The 23,662-nt window shown below is 50.5% G+C and overlaps 1 protein-coding gene and 1 pseudogene across 2 annotated transcripts in view; both read right to left on the bottom strand.

Annotated features, from left to right (window-relative positions):
- The window catches only part of EDARADD (EDAR associated via death domain), a 52,999-nt gene extending 29,933 nt beyond the window's left edge, over positions 1 to 23,066 (bottom strand). Inside the window, exons 1-4 of one of the 2 annotated variants that reach the window (XM_037037324.1) lie at positions 22,916 to 23,066; positions 12,418 to 12,476; positions 7,198 to 7,237; positions 2,158 to 2,216 (exon numbers count right to left, since the gene is read on the bottom strand). In XM_037037324.1, coding sequence (XP_036893219.1) covers positions 2,158 to 2,216; positions 7,198 to 7,237; positions 12,418 to 12,476; positions 22,916 to 22,979 — 222 coding nt within the window. In that variant the 5' untranslated portion in view covers positions 22,980 to 23,066. Of the gene's footprint in view, positions 1 to 2,157; positions 2,217 to 7,197; positions 7,238 to 12,417; positions 12,477 to 21,680; positions 21,833 to 22,915 lie in introns of those variants that run through there. The other variant, XM_037037325.1, reaches the window with a different exon arrangement.
- On the bottom strand, positions 19,259 to 19,375 carry LOC118980688 (uncharacterized; annotated as a pseudogene).
- Positions 23,067 to 23,662: the final 596 nt, after the last annotated feature.

The raw sequence follows: 23,662 nt of genomic DNA, 5'->3' as shown, positions 1-23,662 counted from the left end.
AGGGGAAATTGGGACGCAGTGACAGGCACCCGGCCCAGCTGGTGTCAGAGCTCAGCAAACCCCAGCTGCCACGAACCAGAGGGTTCAGAGACCCTGATAGATGGGGTGTTGATGTTCAATGACTAAAGGGGAGGAGCACTTTATGAAGCCTTGTCGGAGATGTCAGACTTCAGTTTTCCGCCTCCAAAGAACCACAATGTTCTTCCTCTGCCTCATTCAAACGAAGCAGCTAAAAGTCAGTCTTCGTAAAGAAGGATTTTAGTTTCTAAGTTATAACAATCACAGAAACAGCAAATATTCAATATCTTAAAGAACATGTTTCCAGCGTGCTTTTAATGTCTCAGCTATAGAAAATGGAGTGTGGGTTTCTGTACTGTGTGTGGGTTTGTTTTTTTTTAACGTTCCTCCCCTAGCGAGTTTTCTTTGTTCTGACTGCCAAGTTGGTTTCAAAGACTCTTTCTGGATCTCTAGCAGGTAGAACAAATCCTATAGATCACACGAAGAAATAACCAACTGGAGAGGCCCGGTGGGGGCCTACTTTTTGGTAGGAATATAATATTAAGAAACTCAAATAGGTTCCCCCTCCTTTTTTTCATTGATAAATATATTTTCATCTTTTAGGACAGATAGTCTTTTTTTTAAACATTTTATTTATTTATCTTTAGAGGGGAAGGGAAGGAGAGAGGAAGGAAACATCAATGTATGGTTGCTTCTCGTGCATCCCCTGCAGAGAACTGGCCCCTACCGGAAACTGGCCTGCAACACAAGCATGTGCCCTGACTGGGAATCGAACCACGATCGTCTGGTTCGCAGGCCCGCGCTCAATCCACTGAGCTACACCAGCCAGGGCTCACTTAGATAGTCTTTACTTCACACAGAAAAGAACTATAATAACACAAAAATCAGGGAAAACACTGAACAGCATCCTAACATTAAAGGGACCCAATCTTAAATGGTTTTGGAAAACCCCTAAAAGCAAGCAAAATAATGTGGCATTCTTGTGTTTTTGAGGGAGTCTCCACCATTCACCCCCAAAACGTGAAGAACAAAACTTGGTTAAACAAATCAGAAATTGTAAGACAGGAAAAAGGTATAAATTACATTTACTAAAATATTTTACACTCAGTTTGTGCTGAAGTCAATCATTAGCTTGTAATTCCAGGGAAAATGCTGAGTATCAAAACTAACATGACAGTCACAGTGGGTGTCTGAAGACCCCCAAATGAAAGTTAAAATAACATCACTGACAACATTTACGAGAGCTGTGTTTTATAATTACATTACTTGTTTTGTCAACTTTGCTTTCTTACAAGCGTGATTTGGCTGTCCAAGAATACCCTCACTAAAGATGCATTACAGACCGATGTTTCACAAGTCAGACCGAACGTAACTTCGAGTCGGTCTCGTTTAAAAATGAACCTGGCACTAGGGGAGGAGCAGGGCTGATCTTGAGGAGAGACGTGCCTTTGGAGACCCTGGATGCTCCTAAACTAAGCAGCTGTGAGGTTTTGTGCGATTTTGCTGATGAGCTCGGGGCCGGTAAAACAGATGCATAGTACAAGACACAACTAACACAGACAGCAGCCCAGAGAAGGTTCTGGAAGAGTGTACCTCAAAACATGAACGATGCAATGACAGGCAATTTCAGATCATTGTGTACATTTTTATCCCATCTGAAAGTAAAGTAACAACCATTCTTTTATAACCAGAAAACGATAAATGCACTTGGTTTTTGGAAAAAAGCCATAAAAATGGGTTAAAGTTGTACTTCTGCTATATGAAAGGGTAAACGTTTTATAAGACATTACCACAATGTTCTAAGACTACCCAGGTTTGTTGCAACGTAGTGAGGAGTTCCTGTGCACATCACTTGTGAAGGAAAGCAGCCCTTTTTTCTAACTCACTGACGGGGACCATTTCTCAGCCTCTAGGGAAGATACATTTCACAGAACGGATCCACGCTGCCACAGAAACTACAAGGGACAGGAGTTCTACGGACTGGCCACAATACCCGAATGCTCCAAGATCATTTCCAGACCTATTTCATTACCTAAAAATCCTGTTCCTTATTTTTAAAGCTCTAGAAGATAATTTCTTAAAAACCGCAATTAGAGTATACATACATGGAGGTAAGAATATAATCGAAGTTATTCTTACCTGATGTTGCACACCTGGATTGGTTGGGCAGTCCAAAGGGCTCGCATCACACTCTTCAACTAGGAAAAAAAGAGACGCAAAGCTTGGTGAAAAGAACACAGTCCGAGGGCAGTGAGGCCTAAGACTCCACATGACGTGCGGCCTGGACACCGGGCAGGGTCAGGCGTGGTGGGTTCCATACCTGGCCAGGCCACAGACTCGTCCTGACACCACCCCATCCTCCCTTGCGGACCAGGGCATGTCTCCCCCAGCACCTGGCTGCTCACTCTGGCCCCCCGTAGAGCCCTGTGTGGTGCTCAGGGTCCTTCTCCCCAAGGGTGTGAGCACCCGACTCATACACATCTGTCGATGTCACCTACCCAGTGACAGGTGTCCTGTGTGTGGCCCACCTCCATAACCCCAGGGCAGGGCCCCTCCTCACAGACAGGGTAAGTAAGAGGCACTCAAAACATATCCCACTTTGACAGACAGCGAGTCAAATGCACTGTGTCATTCATCTGTCTGACGTTTTACTAAGCCCTTCTGAGAGCCAAAGGGGTGGGGTTTGGGGGGACATTTGTTTTGCTAGCTCACCTAGCGAAAGCCACACCTAGCCATTCAGTTCTTTTATAAACTTGGGGGTTGCCAGGAGGTCAAAGGAGCAGAACACACACGTAAATGTCTAATACCTTTCAAAGTTCACGGCTAGGGAAGAACTTCCACCCTCAGGTTGCCCTACATGTGTTAACTTCACAGGTCCCCAACCTGTGGTGACGGTGGTACAGATGTGTTAAAAAACGATTTTGCTTCATCGGATTTTTATCAGAATTCCACACCACACTCTGAACTTGAAAGCTGACAGAAACACAGCATGCTATAAAAGAAATGTTTGGTGTCATGTACACTTTCAGAATGATAAAGCCTTAAACAGAGAATCATTTAACTCAGGGTTCAGAAGTGAAGACTGAACGACAGATTGATTCGTCTGTTTATTTTTTACCTTCGTTAACATTCATTCACCTATTCTGTGCTGGGCTGGCTGCCAGGTTTGTCCAAATAAGGGGCTATACGCACTCCCTCCTGCACAATTTAAACAAAACATGGCCTTCCACTGAGAGTCTGTGAGATGTCCTTTCAGCCGAGCGGCAGAGGTCCTGCCTCAGCTTGTGTTCCTTGGGATACAGTCCCCCGTCTTTTGCACCTCAGTCACCGGGGCTGCTTACTAACCAAGCAGATTCCTGGGCTCCACCCCAGGCCTTACCTGGCACCTCAGAGACCCCTGAAAGCTGACATTTAACAAGCACTCCACAGATCCAGAGGCAGCAAAAAGTTACAGACCTGTGATTTCAGTCATACGACTTCTCACAATGGCTAGGGTCAAAATGTCAACTCAACATTTCTGTGAAAGCGAGGTGTTTTTCCCCAATGCAATGATAACTTGAATTTAAATGGCAACTCTTCTTATGTGGTCCCCCAAACACTCCTAAGGTTATCTCCCTGTCCTTTGCTCTCCGAAGAAGAAAAAAATTGCAGAGCGATCAACTTTCTATCCATGTCCTAATTTGTGGGTTGGGGTTGCTATTTGGTTCATTATAACGAGAGATGCCCCCAAAGAGTCCTGGTGGAGGTAGGTGGGAGGGCGCTCAGTGTCCCGTCTGAACAAGAAAACCTGTTAACAGAACTGTGTCACCCTGCAAGGTGAGAAAGCACAGGAGACCAATAGGTTGGCTTGTTAGTTTCAGGGTGGACATTTTTACTTCTGAATTATTTTAGAGATTTCCTTAGTACATTTTTATTTTCTCCGAACTTTTTCAAATTGAGCTACTATTTGTACATTTAGTTAACCAATTGTTCTAAAAGGCCCCCAAACATCATCTACACTGAAGTTCAAATTCCTCAAAATGATTAACAACAAAACCAGTCTACTTTACTTCTCTTTTAACTTTAAATTCACTACATAAATTTTTGAACAATAAAAGAACATTAACACCAGAAAAAATAAAGATGATAAAATGAGATTGATTTGTGATATACGATTTCCCCTCACTAGGAACAGTGGCTCAAAAATCGGAATTCTTTTTCCAAAGACATTTTTCTCTCAGATGTGGGGTCATATTCCCTTCAGCACACCCGAGCCAGCATTTTCTACAAGACAAGGTATTCTGTTCCGTCTTCTAAATATTGGTCCTGGATGCTCACGGGACGTGTGTCCTACCAGAAACAGGGCCTGGCACCGTGACCCCTGAGGTCTCTGCCACCAGGGAAGGCAGAAGCTACACACTTGTTCCCCACCAGAAAATGGGCACAATCACATGTGTCACCTCAAAAACACGCTGATCACTAAAATTATACTGGGTTTCCACAGCTGATTTATGGTAAAAGCACATCACTCAAAACCACTCCAGTTTGACCACATTCGGGCATTAGCTTTCTGGTGTCAATGAATAAAGTCGGAATATACTAGAAATATAATAAGGATTTTTGTGAGACATGATTAATCTGCTAAAGAAAATAAATTTCAAGGACTTTTTAACCATATGGAAATCGCTTAAGCTAATTACAAATGGCTCATTCACTAAATAAGAAGCCTCCCTAAAATTCATTTAAATGTCAGGGTCTGAGTTTGTACTTAATAAAATTAGATTACATTTACTTTTAAATCTATAAGTAAATCTCTTCACTAATTCATATGGGTTTTCTCTCCCTAAAAACAACAGTCAATGAGAAAATTACCATAAACATTTGATGACGATATTGTTAAGGAAATACTAGCAGATGTTAAGTTGTTATGTTATTGAATGCAAATGTTGGAGTGAGTAAGCATTTAAACTTCTGGACATGGTCCATTACATGTAAGATAATATATTTCTTTGGAGATAAGAAATTATGTGCCTATTAATACTATTTCTGCAGAAGATAGTTTTTACAGCCACGGTTCTTGTCAACTCATCAGCATTCTAACTAAACTTGTATCACAAGTTCCAGGAGAAACCCAACAGTATGTTTACCGTCCTATCGGGGTGCTAAGCAACAATCTTTTTCTTTCAAAACAGGAAATCTCCACTTAGGGTGATAAAGAAAAGATCTTGAGACCGATGGAACCACGAGTGTTTTCCCTGAGTCACTGCAGCTCATCCTTTGTCTGAAATAGTTTCACTCTGCCCTGGCTGGCGGCTCAGCTGCTTGGAGTGTCGTCCCAAACACCGAAAGGTGGAGGGTGAGCACGAAGGCAACCCATCCAGGTCTCTCTCCGCCGCTCCCCCCACCCGCCCCTCTTTCAAATCAGCAAACAGACCCTTGGGTGAAAATAATAATAATAATAATATCAAAAATAGTCCCACTTTATGCCACCCTGCTTTGAAAGCTTTAACGGTCCTCAGCCCTGATTTCTCACAGTTCTTCAGCCACCTCCCCTCCACCTGGCTGAGGCTCACGTGTGTCAGGCACCATCCCAGGCCTGGTCCCCTGACTTCTCACAAGCACCTGGGAGGTGGATGCTCACGAGTCCCGCCTGCGCTGAGACCGGGTGGCCTGCAGCCACCACTGGGCCCATGAGAGCTGGCGGTGTGGCTAGGCTAGGTTCTCCTGTCGCTGGCAGGAACACCAAGCTCTGGAAGCCTTCCAGCCTGGCTCTCACAGTGAGGTCTGGGTCCTGGCCACTTAGTCAGTGTTAGAATGCAGGTTCCCTGGCCTGACCCCAGACCACCCAGCATGATTTCAGGGCAGCCGGGCCTAGGATCTGCATTTTAAACAAACACCACACATTGACGTTTTCAGTGTCATCTAAGACTGGGGCCCATCTGCGCCTGGCTGCCGGGCTCATGCCACCCACTCTCCTGCAGAACCAGAGAACCACAGATTGGGGACTCAGGACACTCAGCGGTCACCTGTGGATGCAGGGGCAGTGCGCTTGCCAGAGCCTCCCCTAATAGCTGGGAGTGGGGCTCACACCAGGTCTTTCCTCCACCACTGCTGTCCTGGGACACAGACACGCACGGGAAGAATCCTCTGATGCTGTAACTTCAGGGGTAGGGGGAAGAGTCTGGTAAGCAGGGACTGGAAGGGCGGGGAGGGGGCCCCTGCGGGAGCTCCCGCCCACCCCAGTCAGTGACCCGTGACATGCGGCACTGCGTAGGGTGCTGGGAACCCACAGCGAGTGCTAGGAAGTCTTCTCCCCAGGAAGCAGGGGATGTGGGCAGGGCAGCTCTGAAGCTGGTCAGATTGACCGCTCCCCACTCTCCTCTCTGGGTTGTCAGCAGAGCACAAGTAAAGGCTCCAGCGCGGCAACCGGCAGCCTGGCCTTCACCGGGGACAACCAGGCGAGGCAAAGCCTCTCGCCCCTGCCCCGCCGTGGTCTGCACCACCCCACTCGTTGGAGTGCGGGCTGTGAAAGGGCTGTTTTTGCTTTGCGGCCTGACAGGCCGCCCTCCTTTGTAAACAGAACCGGTGTTCCTGTGGTCTGGGTGGAAATGGAAATGATGGTGTACCCCTCCACACCCACCCAATCTCAAGGCTCAGCCCGGGTGACCACAACTCATTCCGCGGCAGCCACACCACCAAACTGCTCCTGTTGCACGGGTGGGGGAAAGGCGGTCTCTCTCAACCCTCCTGAGCAGCACCAAGTGAAGCTAATGGTGTTGGGGGCCATCTCCCACCCTGCCCCCACCCCTGCCATAGGAAGAGCCAGTCTGAGGACAGAAGACAGAGCCAGAGAGAGGGAGCCAACGCCACCCTTTGAGTGCCTGCAGCTGGCAGCGCTGGAGGACCTCAAGCCAATAAGTCTCTCCCAACTTTTTAAAACTAGCTTCAGCGAGGCTTCTGTCACTTGCAACCCGGGGTCCTGGGGAGTGTCTTCATTTTATGCATGTGAAAAACACCAAAGAAATTTCATGTATAATGTTATACATTAATTTATATATTTTAATAAGGAAAGTCATGCCTGAGAGAATCATCCAAAAAAGCCATTTACAATTTTAAATAGTGAAAAGTCACTTTCCCTGGTGCTTCAGTCAAGACAGTACAATAATCAGAAGCTCAAGTAGTTATGTTAACTATACATACCTTTAGGGAGTCCTGTGTCTTGAATAGGGTATTTGTTGGACTGCAGAAACCAACAAAAGAGAACAGTTATTTTTAAACACCACAGTCAATTACAAGACCAAATAAAAGAAAGCTTTGTCTTGGGAAAGTCATGATTTCAATTCCAAACTTCGCACGTCCTTAGCCCTGGACTTGTCACTGGGCTGACCCATACGTAGCTGGCTTGTGTTCCCAACTCCCAGAAACAAGATCGAGGTTGACGAGACGTTAAAGCTGGAGCGTGAAGCAGAGGAGCCTTCCTGCTTTCCTGAGCTCTGGCCCCTGCACCGCAGTTCCTCTCCTACCTGCAGGCCTCGTTTCCTGCAGCTTAGAACTGAGGGGCATCTGTTCTCATGAATTGTGGGAATGTACTCATTTTGGTCCCACCATCTCTGTAGCATTCGTCTGGGTCAACACACAGCATCCTGGGCAGTCCTGTCTGTGACAGCCCTGTCCTGTGTTCAAACAGTCACCGTCCCATTGGCCGCAGGAAGATCTGCAGACCACTCAGTCGCCGGGCACAGCTTCGCACAGCGCCCCGCACCTTCGCCGAGTGCTGCACTGCAGCAGTGCACTCACAACCACACGCTTCTCTGTTGGTTCCCACGAGCATGCAGGTGTGGAATGTTCTGGAAGCGCTGGCTTCAGATTATACCAGTAGTCATTCTCTGAAGACTTCCATGAGTAGGGTGAGAGTGTGCCCAGTTCCCCACCCGGCCCCCTGACCCAGGGGGCCCCACTGTCCCACAGCCTAACTAAGCTGTACCTTTCAGTCCTCCCATGGGCCTCACCCTTGGACAGAGGACAAAAACAAACAAACCTGAAACAAAGGATTTTGTTTTAAATGCCTTCCTTGGAGGTTCTTTGGAGCTGGCCAGTAAATTTTCAGGATGTATAGAAGCCTCAACCCCTTTCCACAAAAGCAATCAATCAATCAATCATCAATCACAGGGAAGTTAGGAGTCAGTTTTCTCCCAGACTAAATCCTTCCCAACACTCGGCTCCCCAGAAAAACACACCTGTGTGACAGACAACACTTCCCAGGCTCTCCGTACATTATTTGCCTATTTCCTGGGAGAGACAAGAGAAGGACCCAGGTTTTGATTTGTGTTAGTGAAACACCTGCAAGCCTGCGTGGATGGACAACACGGGCTGGGGAGGGCAGGTTCCCTGGAAAGACTGACATCTGAGATGGGCCTAAGGGGGGGCCTAGGACGAGGAAGACAGAGAGGAAGGACATGGTGACTGCAGACAGTGGCACAGAGGAGCAAGGCCAGGTTGGGGGGCAGAGTCGTGTGGCAGGTGTGGAAGGCCGGCCAGAGGGAAGCAGAGATGCACATGGAGGCAAAAGAGGAAGAGGGGGGTGGGTACGACACATTGGGGCCTGTTACAGGGAAGCCCTGGAAGGAAGGCAGAGGGGTTCAGGTGAGAGCTGAGCTGCTACCTGCCTGAGCCCAGCTCTGCATAGCGGGTGATGGCTGGCACAGTCTTGCATGAGCTCAGACAAGCAAGCAATCCAGCAGAGCTTAGTAGAAAGTAGGGATGAGTTACTAGGAGGGAGCACCGGAAGGCCCGAGGACAAGGCGAAGGAGGCTTCGTAATCAGGAAACCTTGACGGGGAAGGAGAGTCCTTCATTGGCTGAGGACACAGGGAGGGGGCCGTGTTACAGGAGCCCTGGGAAGGTGGTAGGGTGAGGGGCTGGCTATCTGAGGAGCAGCAAACTGCTATTCACAACTGGTTCTCAGAGGGTTGCTGACCTCACTGGACACGCCAAGGAGTGTGACTTAATCCAGGAGGCCACAGGGATGTTACGAATGAACTGTGCCGCCGCCCCCCCTCAAGGTGTGCTGAAGCCCTACCCCCAGTACCTCAGAATGTGACCTCACTGGAAATAGGGTCATTGTAGATATAATTACCTAAGATGAGGTCATACTGGAGTTGGGTGAGCCCTTAATCCAATATGACCCATGTCCTCACAACAGAGACAGAGCTACAGGGAAAAGACAGCCTCAGGCCAGCGAAGACAGAGAATGAAGTGATGCAGCCCTCGGACACCATGGACGGCCAACAGCCACCAGCAGCTGGAAGAGGCAAGAGGGGATTCTCCCCTGCAGGTTTCAGAGGAAGCACACCCTGCAGGCATCTTGGTCGTCATGGACTTCTGGCTCCAGAACTTCGGGATGATACATTTCTGCAGTTTAAAGTCATTCAGGCTGTGGGGCCTCCTTACTGGGGCCCTAGCAAACTAATGCAAACTCATGCAGCGGTGCTTCAGAAAGGGCGCCGGAGAAGTGCGTGGAGTGGGGCCCCAGGGAGCCAGAGGTCGGCAGTGGGCTGGGACCTAGGACATGGCCACAGGGGCATTTGCATTCTGTTTTTGTGGGAGTGAAGACAATGGCATCTGTTCCCCCTAAATTCCTACTGAGTGCCACTGCTCGATCCCCTTCACTGTCCACTCTTATCTCTGCAGTGAACACAAACCCTGCAGGTCTTCAGAACACCAACCAGCCTCATGACTCACTGGACTTACAGACACTGAATTTTATCACGCTCAGTGCATTTGTTGTCATTTAAGCACCCAACCAGATCCTCCAGCCACTCCGGAAAAAGGACTGTGCCTCAGACTGTAGGCCAATGACACACGTCCCCTTGTCATGGCCCCACGTGGTCCTGAGCCACAGGCTGCACGCAGGGCAGGGCAGGGTGACTTAACACACAGCCGTCAGCTCCTGCTTCCTCATGGGGAGATTGGGAGTGCAAGTACCTGCCCCGCCCTCTCACAGGTGGGTGCAGAGCCAGGTACGTGGAAGCCAGGTGTGAGTCCCGCTGGCACTGCTTCCAGGCCCACTGGGCCTCAGTTTCATCTACAAAACAGGCAGTGCCCACCTTCCGGGGCCTGTGGGGACTCTGTCACTGGAAGGTGGTCCTATGGTTTCCTTCAATCTCAAGTCAGACATTTTGCATAGGGGGACAACTACACAGGGACAGCATGAAGGGGAGACACGCAGACAAAGCCCTCCCACGTCTGAGAAGGTCACTTCTGCCAGGCGTCAAAATAAGGGCTGGGCTTGGCCACTTTCAGCCTGGAGAAACCCAAAGCTTATTTTGGTCACGGAGATTCCCATAATAAAGAAACTGATCTCAGGAAAATATCATTTGGGGGTTTCTAATCTTCATGGTAATAATGAGTAATAAAAAATGTAAAGAAATGACAAAGGGAGGAACTTCCGGCCAAGATGGAGGCGTAGGTGGAAACACTGTGCCTCCTCGCACAACCAAGTTTAAAAACAACAAAGTTTTGCTCTGGCTGATGTAGCTCAGTGGATTGAGCACGGGCTGTGAACCGAAGGGTCACTGGCTCGATTCCCAGTCAGGGGACAGGCCTGAGTTACGGGCCAGGTCCCCAGTGGGGGTGTGTGGGGGCAACCACAGATTGATGTTTCTCTCCCTCTCTTTCTCCTCTTCCCCTCTCTCTAAAAATAAATAAATATTTTTAAAAATAAAAAATAAAAACAACAAAGTTTTAGTAACAAAAACACAATCAAACACAGAAAATTGAACTATATGGAAGTCTGACAACGAACCGTTCAGCCAGACCAGTAAGAGGGGCGGAGCCAGCTGCTGGCGGATCGGGGTTGCACAGGAAAACTCGGCCAGACCGACCCAGGGACCCAGGCACGCGGGTGGTGGTTGGAAGATCCCAGGTGTGGGGTTACAATGAGGGCGCAAGGCGACAGGCTGACTGTGGTCACACCTTCACGCGCATATAAACCAGGCGAAGGAGAGATCAGTGAGACAGACCTCGCAGGCCCCAGCGGCGAGAAGCAGCAGAGGGGATCATCATTGCCCCTCTTTGACCCCACCCCCACACACATCCTCACAACCCAGTGACCGAGTTGCCCCGCCCTGGTGAACACCTAGGGCTCCGCTCCTCATACATAACAGATGCAAACAGACCAAAATATGGCCAGGAAATAGACAACCTATCAGATGCACAGTTCAAAATACTGGTGATCAGGATGCTCACAGAACTGGTTGATTTTAGTCACAAATTAGAGGAACAAATGAAGGCTAAACTAATTGAAATGAAAGGAAATGCACAGGAAACCAATAGTAATGGAAAGGAAACTGGGACTCAAATCAAGGGAGTGGACCAGAAGGAAGAAAGAAACAACCAAACAGAAAAGAAGGAAGAAACAAGAATTCAAAAAAATGAGGAGAGGCTTAGGAACCTCCAGGACATCTTGAAACTTCCAACATCTGAATTATAGGGGTACCAGAAGGGGAAAAGAAACAGCCACGAATGGAAAACTTATTTGAACAAATAATAAAGGAGAACTTCCCCAATCTGGTTAAGGAAATAGACTTCCAGGAAATCCAGGAAACTCAGAGAGTCCCAAAGAAGTTGGACCCAAGAAGGAACACACCAAGGCACATCATAACTACATTAGCCAAGATGAAAATGAAGGAGAGAATCCTAGAAGCAGTAAGAGATAAGGGGACAGTCACCTACAAAGGAGTGCCCATCAGACTGTCAGCGGATTTCTCAAAAGAGACCTTACAGACAAGAAGGGGCTGGAAAGAAGTATTCCAAGTCATGAAATCCAAAGACCTACAGCCAAGATTGCTCTATCCAGCAAAGCTTTCACTTAGAATGGAAGGGCAGATAAAGTGCTTCTCAGATAAGGTCAAGTTCAAGGAGTTCATCATCACCACGCCCTTATTCTATGAAATGTTAAAGGGACTTATCTAAGAAAAAGAAGATAAAAAATGTAAACAGTGAAAGGAGAGCAAACTCACAATTAACAACCACACCTAAAACAAAAGCAAACTAAGAGGACAGCTAGATCAGGAGCGGAACCATAGAAATGGAGATCACATGGAGGGTTAGCAACAGGGGAGTGGGAGGAGGAGAAGGGGGGAGATGGTACAGAGAATAAGTAACATAGACAGTAGGTAGAAAATAGACAGGGGGAAGGGCAGGAATACTATGGGAAATACAGAATCTAAAGAACTTGGGACACGTGGACATGAACAAAAGGGTAATAGTGGGGGAGGGATGTGCAGGGTGGAGGGGAGTGAAAGGGGAATGGGACAACTGTAAGGGCATAATCAATAAAATATATTTAAAAAAAAGAAATAACAAAGGGAGGAAAGGAAAAACAAGAGTCATAGCTGATGGGGCGGAATGTGCCACCTACCATGTTGAAAGGCAGGGTGCTGGGGTCCGTGTCTTCCACGGGCTCGTCTGCCATGCGACCTGCGGAGAAACAAGTGTGGGGAGTGTCCTTTAACCTGAGGGCTCAGAGGTGTCCTTGGGCACCTGTCCCCACGCAGGCGCACACTACCCTTGTCAGTGGAGAGTGGGGGGGGGTCATCAGACTGCACAAGAAAGGGATGGAGACAAACTTTTTTAAATCCATATTTGGAACAGTTTATTTACAAATATCTGCAAATACCCAGAGTTACCAATAACCACAAATCACGCAGACAGGACGTGAACTTGACTGTAACTTCGAGCAGGAATGACTTAGTTTGGGCTTCTGCTTCTTCCCTATTTCCCGCTCCTTTGTGATCCACCTTTACCATAGTAAAATATTAACCACCTATGTGGTGCTTAAGCACCATATTTTAATATGGTTCGCGCAAGTGGCCCACACAAGTGAGCTCACGCAAGTCAAAAATACTCACAGAATCTTTATCAAACAGAAAGTTAAGGAAGTTAATGAGGACATGTAGAAAATGGAACAGACTACCACTAGATCTTACGAATTTGTACAAATTAGAAAAAGCTCCCCCTGTTCCAAAATGCTTTACAAAACATCTGCCAGAAAACTGTCTTGATAAATGACCATTTTAATAAAGGACCGTATCCGCTTGAGTGGGACCCTCGTCCGGGCAGCGTGGGGCCTGCCATAGCCTACGCGGCGGCCTCAGCCCACCAAGGGGCGGCTTCCACATCCTCCCCAGTCCTCGCCGAGCAAACACCGGGCCGGGCCCCGGCCCCCAGGCCGCCGCAGAGACCCAACCCAGCAGACCAGGACACTTGGTGGAGATCATTTGTGTAGGCAAAGGTCTCCCACCCGAGAGGGGCCTTTCCACAGTCCGTGACAATGCCAGAGGAGGGCGGCGTGAAGGGAACTGTGTGTTTCGTGACAGCCTCCTGTCACTGAAGACTGAGAGGGCGACCCGGTGAGTGGGGCAAATGGGGAGGGCGCGCGGCCAGTACCCTCCCCCAGAACAGGGACAGTGGTCTGCAGCTTCACCACCAGAACCTGGAGGTGGTGAGACCACATGCAGGAAGGCATGGAGGGCTAACCCCGGTCCCGTGTTCCAGCCCCAACCACGACTGTCACTGGTGTCCGGCACAAGAGCAGAGGGCTGCCAGAGCTCAGGGTCCCCTCAACCTCGACCAGCAGGACGTTGTTCCCACCCTAAGGCACTAAAAACTCTAAAGCTCACCCTCCACTTTTCTATGTGGCTCTAAGGAGGGGCCAGGCCCCCAGTTTGGGCTAAAATGGAACTCCTGCCAGCCCAGTAGAAACAGATTCAGATGTGGGTTTAAATCAACATGAATAAAATAAGAACAAACTGTGTTGTTAGCTGCACCCCGAGTTTACAGAACTGCTGATGCCCATGTAACAGGAAATGTAATCACAGCACAAGCACTTTGCCCAATGCCAGAGAAACACACAGAACAGGATGGGCACAGTGGGCAGGGCGGGGGAACTCCTGTGGACTGCAGCCAGCTGGGAGAAGGTGCTGGCAGGGAAAAGCATTAGGCAGAGGGAACAGCATGGGCAAAGGCCTGGAAATGGGAAAGGACTTGACGATCAATGTGCTTCAGACAGGTCCTGCCAGCCACACCTGCAGTCAGCTCCTCCCCCGCCTCTCACAGGTGGGGGGGCACCACCTAGCAGCCTCAGGCCCTTCTTCCCTTCTCCTATCACAGCCTCCTCTCAACTGCTTCCTTTTCACTAAAGTGCACCTGGATGCTAACACTTCACAGCACTCCCCACCAGCGCCGCAGGACTGGAACCGGCGTGAACAGGGACCGGCGTGAACAGGGACCGGCGTGAACAACGGCCGTGTAGCACTGGGGCACTAAGGGGGGCAGTTCTAAATGACCCCCACAGCACCCTCGGCAGCTAGCTATGCCCACTGTGTCTACGACAAACTAGGCCTGTTTCCTACATACAAATTGGCATGGGAGGCAGGAAAGAAAGAGACACAGGAGGACAGGAGGGTTAAAAGCTCGGAGGCAGAGCTGCACCAGAGGCAGCAGAGGGGACGCAACAGGACAGCTGACAGGAAGGCACCCTGGGCTCTGGGCGGTGCCTGAGTCTCACCACATGCCAGAGAGCCTGCAGTCCGGCTGGGGACAAGCCCAGCGGTGTGACCTCGGACGGCTCACAGAAGTGTTTGCAGCCTCAGGCTCTTCCTCTGTGTGGGGGCGGGGGGGGGGGCTCCCCAGGCTCAGCAGATCATTGTCACTCTGGTCAGCTTTGGGAACCACCCAGTGGGATGAACTCCCTCCAAGAGAGTGCCCCTCCAAGCTGGCTGACCGAGCTCTGTGACAGCTCAGCGTGTCCCAGAGGGCTCTGAGCTGAACAGGAAGACACAGGTGGACGGCAGCAGGGTTTGGAGGTGCCCAGGCTGTTGTTCTGGTCTGAAATCTCCAGAATAAGCGGAGGCGGAGGCACAATTGGGAGGGATGCAAAATTTAGGTTTTGTTTTCTGCAGCATGACAGCAAAGTGAGAGGGCCCTCAGGAAAGGCACAGTGTTTGGGCAGCAGGGTCAGACGTTCAGGTAGCAGAGGCGGCTACTGTATTATCTTCACTCCCTAGACTGTGTTGGCCTCTGGCGGAGCAGTCACTTGCCTCAGGGCTGACCTTGGCATCCGGGGCTAGTCTGGAAGCGGGAAGTCCTAAAGTTCCCCAAGAGCTCTTGGAACTGCATGTTCACGATATTTTAAGTATAAAGTCCAACAGTTTGTTTAAAAGCTTTAAATGTTTCTTTCTACAGGCCCCAGGAACGGCTGAGCCCCCAGCCAATGCTGTGGTACCAGATGGGTCACGGGGCGCAGAAGAGCCGAAATGGAAAGGAGGCTGCGCACCCTCCTTTCCAGTAAAGACCAGCAGCCTCATCGCATGCCGCAGCGCACGCGCACGCGCACGCGCACGCCACAGCCTCCCCAGGAGGAATAATCCCAGGGCCAAGGCCTCCCTCCACCCCACACCTGGAGTCAGGTTCGTCCAGAGACTATCGCGTCCAGGGAAATTGATTTACGGGGCTAACACCAGGGGCAGGTCGGGGGTCCTGGTGGTGGCAGAAAGCACTGGGGCAGGGTGGTGGCAGTGCTTTCTGCCACCGGCACAGAAACACACAGACAGACATATACGTGTTCTTGGTTAAGTGAAAACTATAAAGGGGTGTTTTTACACTAGCTGGTACATTTAACCTGTTCACAAGTGTGCCCGTTAAGAGCTGTGTGAGGGCGAAGTAGATAAACAGAGCTGGGTTTTTTTATGGTGGGGGCAGGGAGAGACAGGCTCTTAGCTTATCTGAAAAAATAAACCAAAATATTCTCAAAAATAAGCTCCAGCAATTAAAAGTTTGGTCCTAGCCTAGATGTAGTAAACAGAAGGGAGAGTCTAGAAACAGACCCAAGTGTCTATGAGAATAAAGAAAAAAGAAAGAAAGAAGGCACAGGTCACCCCAGGGTAGCTGGCAACTAACTGGCCAAAGGACCTCGTTGCCGGCAGTGCGGGCGACGCTTCATCCACGTGAGCCTCTTCTGGGGAGCTCCTCCAAGGCAGGAGGGAAACCCACGGTGACCTGATGCCCCAGGAGGGCACCTGGCCTGGCTCTGAGGCCTCGGGTGAGAGCAAGGAGGTGGGCTGCACAGTCATTTGTTTCTTGGGCACAGTGTCTCTCATCTGAATGTGTGGGGACAGACAGAGAGCCTCCACATGCCTGTCCAGCTTTAAAAGTCCGTGAGTGATGAGCCCTGGCCGGGTAGCTCACCCGGTCTTCCCCAGAGGCCAAGGTTGTGGGCTGGATCTTCAGTCAGCCCACATACAGGAAGCAACCAGTGACGCACACGTACACAAGTGCAACCGCAAATCAATGTTTCTCTCTCTCGGTCTCTCTCTTTCTCTCAAACAGATTTTTTTCAAAGTCCATGAGTGGGAGTGCTGACAAGCAATGGCCACACTAGTTTAGAGGGTCACCGTGACGTGAGAAGCCCCTGTCACAGCACTTCCTCGCTGTCCACGAGTATATCCACATGCCTCGTCGATAACAAGGAGCGGTCCCGCTCATCCGCTGCCCACCTGTGCTATATGGTTTGCACACAGTCTCGGTTCATCCTTAGGGGGACCCTGAGAAAGGCACAGGTGTCCCCATTTTTACAGATGGAGTGCCCAAGGTCATGCGGTAGTGAAAGAGCCAGAATGTGGATCTGGGACTCTCTGCCTCTGCCCCACTGCCGTCAGGGTTCACGCACAGACCGTTCACGCACAGACTGCCTCTTGGCCTCTCCCGCGGAGAATCTGTGTCCAAACTTCCCTTGGGTTAGGGTGCCAGTCGCACTCAATTAGTGCCCCCTCTGACGGCCCCGTTTCAGCTCGATCCATTCCGTAAAGACGCTGTTTCTAAACGAGGCCATGTTCAGAGGCCCTGGGGGTTAGGATGCCAACAAAATTTGGCGGGGAGAACATAATTGACCCACAACAGACCACTCTCTGGCCCCTCAAATTCACGTCCTTCCCACGTGTGAAATACATTCATTCAACATCTCCCCACATCATCCCAGCATCAACCCTAAATCCACAATGCCATCTACTGATCATCCACTCAAAGACCCAAATCCCATCATCTACAGGGTCAGGACCTCTCAGGGCTTCAGGAACCGCACGCGCATGCCGCAGCCTCCCCAGGAGGAATAATCCCAGGTGGCCAGCGCCAGCTCTGCTGCAGTGTGCAGCCACCACACTGTCAGGTTCCCACATCTGCCTCTACTAGTCACGTTAGATAAACGCCACTGGTTCCTCGAGACGGTTGCTCCAAGGAAGTTCAAAGATCTGCTCTAACGGTGTCCTCACAGAGAAAAGAGGGAAATGGGCAAAAGTTCCCCAAATTCCCAACATCTTGATCCAAATGTGGGGGGCAGGGGCTTCCGTGCTTTCTAGTGAAGAGTTAAAGGCAATTCTTAGACCTTGTGATTTCAGGGTTAATTTATCTCTCACGTTATTCTTTTATGTACAGTAGTGTTTCTTTAGAGCCACAGCTGTTTGCATTACTGATTATAAGGACTTGGAGCGCACTAACCAGACTTAGAATTACAAAAACTCTCAGGGCGTCAGACCGTCCTGGGCAGTGCTGACACCCAGGTATTTATTTTATCCCCTCTGTTTTCTTCACCAGCCCTCTGTCACCCTCAGACCCCACAGCTGGGGCTGAACGAGCAGAGAAAGGGCCACGGATCTAGCCAGGGGGCTCCTAACATTGTGTGCATGCAGGTCACAGCAGCACAGGCAGGGGAGGAAGAGGGCAGAGCCAGGACAAAGGGTCACAGGAGGAGGTTCAGAGGAGGAGAGAAGGGAGAAGACTTAGAAAACACAGGCATTAGGAACGGAAAGAAATGAAGTGGGCACTGGAGAAACTGGTGGGGAGGGGTGGGGAGGGCAGGGTGGGGGAAGGGAAGGAAAACCACAGCCGTCCACCCTCCATTGGATCTGGGAGGGCGGGATGGTCCACTTCCAAACGTGGGTGCTTCTGGCAGTGCTTGACAGAAGCCCTGGAGTCCTGCCCCTGCTCTCTGTGCGAGGAGACCAGAGTGGCCCCTCACACTCACCTGCACCCATGGGGGCGCTGGGAGGGCTGGTGAGAGCTGAGCTGTCCCCCAGGGGCTGTGCTGAGCTGGTCTCTAGAGCCAGGATGGTTGCGGAAGGGGGAAGGTGCTCCTGGCCCTGGGCACTAAGCTCACTGCAAGGACGCCAGACTTTCAAAGCCTCTCTCTTTGACTTCACTTCTGTACAAACACGAACCAGACTCTATTCCCATTGGGCAGGCAATTCTGGCCCCCTCCCTGCTGGCTTGCTGACCAGTGGTAGAGAGAGAGGGCTGCACTGCAACCAGCATTTCCTCCTTCGTGACCTCAGAAATCTCGTCAACTTTCTTAGTTAAAAAGCTGTTGATTTCATTAAGCACATAACAGCATAATCATACATACATGCCTTTGTTACATGCATGTGGACAAACATCTTTTTTAACTTTACAAGGCAACCTCAGCTCACGCATCTGACCAGGTGAATGAGCTCCTCAGAGCTGGAAGCATGTGTGGTTACATTTGCTCTCTCATCCCTCCCTGAGGCAGTGAGTGGCTGGCTGGCACTTACTCTTGCTTTGAGCTGTGCAGGGGTCTCAGGTGTCTGACCCGAAAAGCATGTGTTCGCTCTGTCCAAGAGCACAGAGTCTGGCAGGGGAGCGAGGCCAGGACCCTGCTCCAGAGGGAAGGTCCAGGGACCGCAGAGTGTATAATGTAGGGTTTGATCTACACGACTTTTGAGCTGAAACCTGAAGCAGGTAAGTGGAGTGGGGATGGGTGAAGAAAGCCTTGCAGGCAGCAGGAGCGGCCTGTGCAAAGGCCAGGAGGCAGGAGGTACAAAGGCACAAAACCGAGGAGACAGCGCGGCTGCAGGGCAGAGAGGGCAGCAGCCGCCGAAGGGCCAGGTAGAGACCTGTGTGCAGAGTATGGAAGTGATGTAAGGACTGGGGATTTGCTGGAAATTCGGTGGGGGCTTCTAAGTGGAGAGAAATGATGGGATCTGAGTCGTTTTTAGATCACTCTTGGCCACCTTTCGGCGAAGGGTTTGGTAGAAGGCACGAGTGAGTGGGTGTGAAGCACCAGGTGGGAGATGAGTGTAGGAAACCAGACGAGGGAGGCTAGAAACCTAATGTGGGGTGGAGACGTGAAAATGCCTTTCCCCAAACTCCACACAGTGGCACCGTCTGTGGAGGGGGACGTGGGTGTGCCCTGGAGGTAACAGAAACTAAACGAGACAGTAGAGGGGATATCATGTTTAAATCTACTTCAAACTGATAAGAACAGATACTATACTTGATCTTAGCCAAAAGGCTGAGTGAGAAGAGATTTTAAATCTATTTTAAATGGAGGAACCATCATCTTATTGACAAATTCCAGAGTGGACATGGGCATGAGGCCATCTTTCAGATGCCTGACTAAGTTCCTCGGCATAACTGCAAGGGACAAGGACAGCTCTACCTTGGAAGGCCTCTCCCCTCTTTGTAGGAGCCAAAAGGATTTCACCTCCAGGTGCTGCTTCTCAAAGTCAAGGAGACATTCCTTCCATAGACACCCTGGTGTCACCAGGTTCTCGGTGTGCCATCACACCTCATGTGCTGGGATGTCCAAGTGCCCTGGCCCCAGGTTGGGAGCCCCGGTTTGGCTGGGTGGAGCCGACTCAGAGTCCATCATGGAATCCAGATTTTGGGGGGCACTTACTGTCATCACAGATCATATTAGTCACCCGTGGTGGCCTCCTTACACAACTGACTCACTGAGGCTTTTTACACATTGTGGGAGGGAGCTGCGTTTGCCAGGACTGGCCCCCTGGTACCAGCTGATTGGGAGGGGGAGGGGCACAAGCAGATTGTACATTTATTCCCAGTCAGGGGCTCCCTATCAAGATCTGTTTGAATTCCCCCAGCACCTCATTTAACGAGACCTGAGACCACAGTTAGCAGGCTGAACCCTTGTGCACCTGTCGATTAGGGTCTCAGATCACAAGGGGAGAGTCAATGGGGAATAGGAGGGCTTCTCCCCTTCAGTCCTCTTCTGTTTTCCCAAACAGTGGGCATGGGGGTGGGGGAGGTTAGCCAGACAGTGTATTTTCCATCTCCCATGGGTCAAATGTTTATTGGCCCCCACCTGAGAAAGAGTTTAGATCTTTCTTTAGAATGTCCAGGAAACTCCCCCAAACCCAGCATGTCACCAAGTCAGCCTGCAGAAACTGTCTCCTAACAGCTCAAGCCACAAATCAACGATGGAACATTCCAGCTTGGTCCCTGCTCCAGCCCAAGAAGTATTGGTTTGGCCAAAAAGTCCATTATATTTTTTCCCATAAAATAAAAGACACATTTTTCAGTTTCACCAATAACTTCATTGATCTGGACATTTTGAGTATGTGGGCTGTCTCTCGCTATTGGCTTCTAGTGGGTAGAGGCCAGGGGTGCTGCTAAACGTCTTCCAGTGCGTAAGACAGCCCCACAGCAAAGAACCATTTGGTCAAAATGTCAATAGTACCAACAATCATCATAAACCACTTTTGACACATTCGATCAGTCACAGCACCTTCTCCATGCACTGAACAAATCTTTTTTTTTTTTGCATTTCAGTTGTGGTTTTTTACCTTTCTCAAAATAATAAATTATAACACACCGAAAATGTTGCATATCTTCTTCCACATTGAATATTATTAAAATGGCTGCACAAAAGTTTACCAACTTTGACAAGTTTTTTTTTAATGCACACTGACATGACAGCTGTCACAACAGTCTAACAAAATCGTTTTGAATGAAGTTAAAGACAACTAAGTGCTACTAGCCATCCTACCAAAAAAACCCTAACGGACTTTTTGGCCAACACAACAGACTGGGAACCGTGCTTACCTGAGCAGCTACACGCAGTTCTGTGTCTGGATATGTGGTCTCCAACCCACCCCCTGGCCTTTCCAACCTCCACAAAACCAGCAGAGCCTCTGCGCTCCTGGCGCCCACCATCCATTCATTTGCGTTAGGGACTTGCACTGCACAGAGGCCACGTTACCGTTACCGGGAAAGCAAGGGCAGACAACTTCCTAGGAGTAAGGCCTGAGGAGGATTTTCAATCCAAGGCAGACCAGACCACAGTCCAGACTCTGGCCTTTGGGCCAAACACAGTATTTTAAAGTAGGGGCAGGACTAGAGGCCCATCGAATCAAAGGCCCCACAGCTGGGGTCCTGAACCAGGACCCTGGTCTTGGTTTGGGAATGCCAGTTTATGAAATAGCTCGAGGGCCAATATCTGGAGCAAATTCACTTAATAGAAGCGAAGTGACAAGAGGAGAACTGAGACTTGAGAGGGAGGGAGAGAGAGCCCGGAGAAGAAGGGAATCCGCCCCTAGCGCTCTTCTCTGCCAGGGGTTGGAGGGACTTGTCCCAACCTGGCGGCGGAGTCCAGAACAAAAGCGCTGGGGAGGTGGGAAGCGGCGGGCGCGTCCGGGGCACGCGTGGGTGATTGGGGTAGGGCTATGTGGGGACCTGGTGCCACTGTCCCCTGCCAGCCCCGCGCCGACCCAGGTCAGACGCCAGTAGGGGTGTCATGGAAAGCTCGGCCCCGACCCGGCGCCGCCGCGTCCGGGCGCCTCCAGGTGAGCTCGCGGCGCTGTGCCACTTTACCTGCGCGCAGAGGGTCGTCCGGAGAAGCCATGGTGGCTTGTGAGGAGACGAGCGCTGGACTGGTGGCCTCCGACCAGGAGGGAGCGCGCGGCGGGGACTGAGAGCCCTTCGGTGCAGACGCGCGAAGAGCTCACGATGCAGCCCGGCGCCCCTCCTCCAGCTCCCTCCGGGTCCCTGCTCCTCCTCCTCCTCCTCCTCCTCCTCCTCCTCCTTCTCCTCCTTCTCCTCCTCCTCAGCTCCGTGCCGCTCCTCCTCCAGCTCACTTCCTGCTCCGGCAACTAGCGGAGCCCCTTTCTCTGGGCGTCCTTCGTCCCTCCAGCACCAGCGGGGCCGCGCGCTGAGACGGCCCCAGGGCCCGCGCGTCCCAGCCCGCCGTCCTTCCTGGCTGCACTCAGGTCCCGGGGCAAGTCCCCCGAGCTCGCGCGGTGGCTGCCGGGGCTGGCTGGGGAGAAGCCCTAAACCCTAAACATCATCCTGAAACCCTAAACATCATCCTGAAACCCCCGCACCTCCGCCCGTGCTCGCTCTCTGCAGGCCGGGGCGGAGAAGCCTGCGGACGATCGCGCCTGAACGACGTCCTGATCTTCGGGCAGACTAAGGCGCTGCGAGACGGCGCACGCTTGTACCTTCTGTCTGCATTGCTCTGGCATTAGCTGCAGCGTGACCTCCAGGGCGAGAGCTGCACAGATGGCGGGAAGACCACTCCGGCACACCCCCAGGGCCTCTCCAGCAAAAGAGCTGCGAACCTCTCGGAAATACGGACTTGGTTCTTAAAAACAACCACTAGGTTTTAATTTAAAGAGATTTTTATACGGATTACTTACGTGAGCACCGACTGACACCGTTTACTAAGAATATACAGGGTGGGGCAAAAGTAGGTTCACAGTTGTTTGTATAGAAAATAATACAATAATAAAGAAAGAAAGAATACAAGAATAAACTTCCGTGCACTCACAACTGTGAACCTACTTTTGCCCCACCTTGTATTTAAAATTGTTATACTGTAAACCTAGCATCAATCACAAACCTATTCTACAAAGGTGATGGGCAACTTAAATTGAAAAGAAATCTCTTAATGGTTTTTAAATCATCTATGCCCACCTTCATACCTAAAACTAGAACGACAGGCACTGCTTTGAAAGAGATAAGGTGAGAGCTTTTAGTGCATGAAGGAGGAGCCTCTAGCTAGAATCTCAGCTCTGAAAAGTGCAGGAAAGCAGCAAATGCCTACATACCATCCCGGTGGCCAGGGTCTTGCTGTGCACCTCTCTTCACCTGTTTGGTGGTCCTGAGGCCCATGGTGCACTCCAGACCGGCTTTACCAGCTTTACCGGTCTGGAGCAGGCCGTGAAGACACAGGGCCCTGAGGGCAGAGTCCTGCTGCTTCGAGAGGCAGCAGAGAAAGAAAGACCTTCCCGGTGAAGCCTCTCTGGGAACTTGGTGGGTGGGAGGATGAACTTCCTCTTGGTCCGCCCTCTGATAAGAAGGGAAATTTTTTTAAGGTTATTTTTTCTTACAATCCACTTTGAGGGTGGGTTTGTGGTTCTCTCTGTACTTCTCTCAACAATGGAATTATTTCTGAGGTCGGTTATCAGGGACCGCCCATCCAGCTAGGCCCCGGGTTAGCAGCGCAGCCGCAGTGACCCGAGCCTTGCTCTGAAGCTGGCTTGTCGAAGGAAGCCCCGCCACTTGTCTTCCGACCACTCTCATTCTTCAGGGTGTCAAACCAAGACGAGTGGCAGAGAGGCATCTTAAGGTCATTTTTTTCAATCCTCACTGAAGACGTGCTAATTAATTTAAGAGGGAAGAGAAATGTAGATGCGAGAGGGAGAGCCATCAATCCGTTGCCTCTGGCGCATGCCTGGACCAGGAACTGAACCTGCAACCTAGGCATGTGCTCCTGCTGGAAATCAAACCTGCGACCTTTCAGTCTGCAAGATAGTGCTTCACACCAGCAGGGCAAGGTTAATTTTTTTAAAGAA

The sequence above is a fragment of the Sturnira hondurensis genome, unplaced genomic scaffold, assembly GCF_014824575.4.
Source record: "Sturnira hondurensis isolate 20B ecotype Veracruz unplaced genomic scaffold, ASM1482457v3 Scaffold0022977, whole genome shotgun sequence".
NCBI lineage: Eukaryota > Metazoa > Chordata > Mammalia > Chiroptera > Phyllostomidae > Sturnira > Sturnira hondurensis.
The sequence above is the reverse complement of the archived record's forward strand: the minus strand, read 5'-3'. Positions and strand labels throughout refer to the sequence as shown.